This window comes from Pundamilia nyererei, unplaced genomic scaffold (assembly GCF_000239375.1).
Source record: "Pundamilia nyererei isolate P.nyererei 1_Seehausen unplaced genomic scaffold, PunNye1.0 scaffold00135, whole genome shotgun sequence".
NCBI classification, from domain to species: Eukaryota; Metazoa; Chordata; class Actinopteri; order Cichliformes; family Cichlidae; genus Pundamilia; species Pundamilia nyererei.
The window spans coordinates 518145-523950 of NW_005187536.1; the positions used below are offsets into that span (position 1 = coordinate 518145).

Genomic DNA, 5806 nt, shown 5'->3' on the forward strand with positions numbered 1-5806 from the left:
GAGAGAGGAAGGGTGAGAGGAAGGACTCTAAGCCAGAAAACAGTGAAAAAGGAAACTTTTTATGGAGAGAGAACATCTGTAGAGACATGAAGAAATATTACAGACGCTGATTAATAAAAATCCAGAGTCACAGATGGGCTACAGAAAAAAAACCCTAAAAGAGACTCTCGTCTAATTTTACCTGAACCTCAAACTGAGAGCGCACACGACTCCTGAAGGGCTACAAAAAGTCATATTCACAGAAAAATGATGAGTGAGGCTCGTTCTGTACACAGGTGTGTCGCACCTTTCTTTAAATCGATCCTTAGTCTTCGTCCTCCTCTCTTATTGGCCATCAAGCTAGAGAGGGCGGGGCTTTTCTTCAGGAGGGGGCTCTCACTTTTCCCCTTCGGGGTCTATTTGAAAAACAAGCAGCAGTAAATTCATTGTTTCACATTTCAAAACCCCAAACAAGAGTGTGGCATTTATTAAACAATATATCTGTTACAGCAAAGTCTAACACACACTGGTCACCTTGGAGTCGCCGTAAAAGCAGCTCATAGAAGCTGCTTTAAATTTAAGATGTTAAACATCAAACAGGTGAGAAAAAGATCTAAACGTGCTGGAAAAAAAACAGTATCGATAAAGTCTGCGTACGGACGCGTGCGAGTCTGGGGAACAGTCCATCACATCTGCATGACAGGAAAAGATAATCAGCTGCTGCTAAGAAACTGCTGCCGCAATGCCAGCTGTTTTTAAATGTCAGCCATGTCACCATGGTGATGCTGACGACAAAGTTACATCCGTTTGTGTTTTAGGACTTGATCGTTGTAGGAAGGAGGTCAAAATAACATGAAGTTTGAACCCGTTTCTACAATTACAGCATCTAAAGAATTTAAAGCAACCCAAAAATAAAAAATAGTACAGGGAGTGCAGAATTATTAGGCAAATGAGTATTTTGTCCACATCATCCTCTTCATGCATGTTGTCTTACTCCAAGCTGTATAGGCTGGAAAGCCTACTACCAATTAAGCATATTAGGTGATGTGCATCTCTGTAATGAGAAGGGGTGTGGTCTAATGACATCAACACCCTATATCAGGTGTGCATAATTATTAGGCAACGTCCTTTCCTTTGGCAAAATGGGTCAAAAGAAGGACTTGACAGGCTCAGAAAAGTCAAAAATAGTGAGATATCTTGCAGAGGGATGCAGCAGTCTCAAAATTGCAAAGCTTCTGAAGCGTGATCATCGAACAATCAAGCGTTTCATTCAAAATAGTCAACAGGGTCGCAAGAAGCGTGTGGAAAAACCAAGGCGCCAAATAACTGCCCATGAACTGAGAAAAGTCAAGCGTGCAGCTGCCAAGATGCCACTTGCCACCAGTTTGGCCATATTTCAGAGCTGCAACATCACTGGAGTGCCCAAAAGCACAAGGTGTGCAATACTCAGAGACATGGCCAAGGTAAGAAAGGCTGAAAGACGACCACCACTGAACAAGACACACAAGCTGAAACGTCAAGACTGGGCCAAGAAATATCTCAAGACTGGTTTTTCTAAGGTTTTATGGACTGATGAAATGAGAGGGAGTCTTGATGGGCCAGATGGATGGGCCCGTGGCTGGATTGGTAAAGGGCAGAGAGCTCCAGTCCCACTCAGACGCCAGCAAGGTGGAGGTGGAGTACTGGTTTGGGCTGGTATCATCAAAGATGAGCTTGTGGGGCCTTTTCGGGTTGAGGATGGAGTCAAGCTCAACTCCCAGTCCTACTGCCAGTTTCTGGAAGACACCTTCTTCAAGCAGTGGTACAGGAAGAAGTCTGCATCCTTCAAGAAAAACATGATTTTCATGCAGGACAATGCTCCATCACACGCGTCCAAGTACTCCACAGCGTGGCTGCAAGAAAGGGTATAAAAGAAGAAAAACTAATGACATGGCCTCCTTGTTCACCTGATCTGAACCCCATTGAGAACCTGTGGTCCATCATCAAATGTGAGATTTCCAAGGAGGGAAAACAGTACACCTCTCTGAACAGTGTCTGGGAGGCTGTGGTTGCTGCTGCACGCAATGTTGATGGTGAACAGATCAAAACACTGACAGGATCCATGGATGGCAGGCTTTTGAGTGTCCTTGCAGAGAAAGGTGGCTATATTGGTCGCTGATTTGTTTTTGTTTTTGAATGTCAGAAATGTATATTTGTGAATGTGGAGATGTTATATTGGTGTCACTGGTAAAAATAAATCATTGAAATGGGTATATATTTGTTTTTTGTTAAGTTGCCTAATAATTATGCACAGTAATAGTCACCTGCACACACAGATATCCCCCTAAAATAGCTAAAACTAAAAACTACTTCCAAAAACATTCAGCTTTGATATTAATGAGTTTTTTGGGTTCATTGAGAACATGGTTGTTGTTCAATAATAAAATTATTCCTCAAAAATACAACTTGCCTAATAATTCTGCACTCCCTGTATATGTAGCACTCGAAATAACAGACCATGGGAAATATGGTCTGTCTTTAAGGGGGAGGCTGGAGAGAAGTTAGCACTCGCTCTAGAAGGAAAGGTGAGGAGACCGAAGCTCAAGCCCGGGCTGTATTGTGTATTGTGCTTGTCTGTGCACACATTAATCATTAAAACTGCAAACTTTTTACAAAGCGTGCACGACAGATGCAAAGTCTGTGTCAGTCTGTGGATGTGCAGCAGAGGAACTTACACTGAAACCCGGCTCGAGGCCGGCCGTCTCTTCCGCCAGCCGCACGGCTGAATTCTCCGAGGGTTTAAACACAGGTTTGGCTTTGACAGGGGGCGGAGGCTCTTTGGTGTTTCGGGGGCTGCCGGTGGGACCGGTATTATTGCCAAACAGCTGACCAATCAGACTCTTCTCATAGCGCTCTCTGTTGAAAGAAGGCACGACTTCCAGGCGTACAACCGGGGAACGCATCGCCTGACGGAACACATCCTGAGATCTGAGAGGACGAAAACGAGGAGAAAGTTTTACTTCAAAGTTTGTAGCACATTACGTGCACAACAAGTGGCACACGCTGAACATTAAAAGGAATCATGTCATTAATCACAATTACACAGGAAGAGCAGTTATCCATCTATGACACAAAAACTAATTACTGAAGGGTAGATAACTCAATCAGGAGAAAAATACAAAAAGACACATGGTATAAATAAGATTATGAATGACAAAAAATGTCAATTAATTGGTAATTAATATAAATGGGATATCTGATTTTTGCAATAGGATCATTCATCTTAAAAGACTAACTTTCATTTCTAAGACTGGCTGGTGCTGCTCTGACAAGTAAGCAAAGAAAGCTGATGTATAATCAGCTAAACAGGAGTTTAAACTAATGGCAGATTTTATATTTCTGTGTGCAAAGGTTAATTCTGACATAAAGACATTATAACCTAACCTGAAATATAACATCCGCACATTTTACAATGTGCCACTGCTTACTGCTGGCTGTTCTGTGCATCTCTTAATGTTTTTCTCAGGAGTAAGACAGGAGACAACACCGAGCCATGACACCTGTGCAGAAGGCCATCATAATCTCATGATCTATAAAAAAAACAGCATTTTGCAGAGGATTCGTCTACATCAGATCCCAATAAGTACGTTAGGGGAACGGTTGTGTCAGAAGCTGCAGTACACACCATTATTCTCCTCAGATAACTGACAGAGCAAATCCAGTTTATTAGCATTTTATTGGGTTACACACGTATCGTTTCCCTCCCAGATTACGAGCGCATTATAATGATTAGAAATAACCGTAACCAGACACTATGTTTAGAAAGTCCTGTGTGGAACCTAATAAATCACGTATGGAATTATAATGATTTTTTAACTACTTAAAGATCCACTCAGGTGGGGGAGTTTCCACGTAGAAGACTCAATCGATAAATCAATAAAGAGTCAGCCGTCATGGAGTACACTCACTGAAACACCTGCGTTCTTATTTATTTAGTTATCTTACTATGAAAACATCCAATCTGGGACAGCAGTGCTTAGATTGTCACAGCCAGAGGCTCGGTTTATAGAACAATAAAGATCAAAATTAGGAAATTAAAATGTGAACGGCTGACGGGGTTTCCTGGGATCTCATTTCACACCCAGTCGTCTTTCCAGACTTAAGGCCGCCACCTTTATGTCCTGAGTGGGGAGCGTGTGTCACCGTCTCCCACACTGCCGTTGGTCCTGCCCCCAAACTGCACAAACACGGTTCATCAGTCCTCTGAGAACCGCAGAAAATCGTAAAAGCTGCGACTGATTTCGGTGCCGTTACTCTTTGGTCTTCCACATACTTCAATCCAAAACAAACATCAGCGTTCTGACTTTCTGTGACTGCAGAAATATACAACTTCAGTGGACCTCCCACAGTAACATTAAAACACTTCCCACTGGACTTCCCGACACGTCCACGCTAAAGATGTGTTAGTGGGAATGTGTCTATGATATGTTGTCTTCCTGTGCTGGGCTCTGAGGAAATATTATTTTTGCTCTGTTGTTGAAAATTAAAACCACAGTTTGATGTTTTTTTTCTAAAAACATCTGGGAACACCTTTTTTTTACGAGCAACCTCAGACGCAGCCGTGAGACTGGCTGCTGCTAACACCAGAGAAACCGCTCTGTGCAGCTGTGCTCAGCAGACCAACGTCTCAGAAAGCACAGCACGATGACCACGCCCGGCTGTGTGAATATCATTGCTGTTACAGGGTCAGTGCTTTGTCCTCCATCACTGCGAGTCTGCTCCTGAGTGCAGGGAGCAAAGGTCACTAAATCTGGTGTGAAGAAGCTCAGTTTCCACTGATAAAGTCAGATTTGGCAACAACAGCATGAAAACTTGGACTCCACAGTCACAGCTGATGGTGGGGGTCTACGTGCTGAGAATGTTTTATTGGAACATCTCGGGCACTAATATCAAATCTATCATGGTACCAATTAAAAGCCTTTATGGATATTTTTGCTGACCACACCGATTTCTTATTGCCGTCTACTAATGGACACTTTCAGCATGTCACAAAGAAGCAGTACTGTCAAACTGGTTACACTGGTTACTGTGAACCATATCTGATATCAGGAGCTCTGCAGCGTAAGTGCTCAGCTGATAAAGCCGCATAATTTTCAATATAGACCAACATCTCAAAGGTGGCTTCCAGCATCTTGTTAAATCTGATAGCTAATGTGAGAGTAGGGCAGGCCCACACCACGTTAGAGTCCCCCTCTGTGAATACATACATGTGTAATACACATTCACGGCAAACTGACTGAGCATCATATCTGCCAGGACACAAAATCACAGAGACTTCACAGGACATCCAGGAGAGCTGAACATGTCAGTTCACTCATTCAGAGGGAGTATTGTAATATTGAATCATACTAATTATTAAAGTCTCTAATATTAGCAAACATGACCATAAAAGTAGACCTTTGTAGCCCTCATGCCTGCTGGCGGATCATGGAAATCTATGCTTTTATATTATTATTACAAATGTAAATCCAAAGGCCAACATCTGCACGGTGTACGACACAGGAAGTGAGTGGATGTGTGGGCTAATGGGCGCAGGACGCCACCACAGGGCAATGGCAGTGGATATGATAGCTGTGTGTGTGTGTGTGTGTGTGTGTGTGTGTGTGTGTGTGTGTGTGTGTGTGTGTGTGTTTGCATTGGAAGCATAGTGGACAGATGAGAACATGTGCATTTGAGTAAAAAAGATATTCTAATTAAGCGGACTTCCCCTAAAACAGCTGCCAGACAGGGACAATGAAAGTGTGTGTGTGTGTGTGTGTGTGTGTGTGTGTGTGTGTGTGTGTGTGTG

At 43.0% G+C, this 5806-nt stretch overlaps 1 protein-coding gene across 1 annotated transcript in view; it reads right to left on the reverse strand.

Annotated features, from left to right (window-relative positions):
* The window catches only part of LOC102199403 (partitioning defective 3 homolog B-like), a 213201-nt gene that overhangs the window by 129405 nt on the left and 77990 nt on the right, over nucleotides 1–5806 (reverse strand). Inside the window, exons 8-9 of the mRNA XM_013913502.1 lie at nucleotides 2694–2946; nucleotides 287–395 (exon numbers count right to left, since the gene is read on the reverse strand). Coding sequence (XP_013768956.1) covers nucleotides 287–395; nucleotides 2694–2946 — 362 coding nt within the window. The remainder of the gene's footprint in view (nucleotides 1–286; nucleotides 396–2693; nucleotides 2947–5806) is intronic.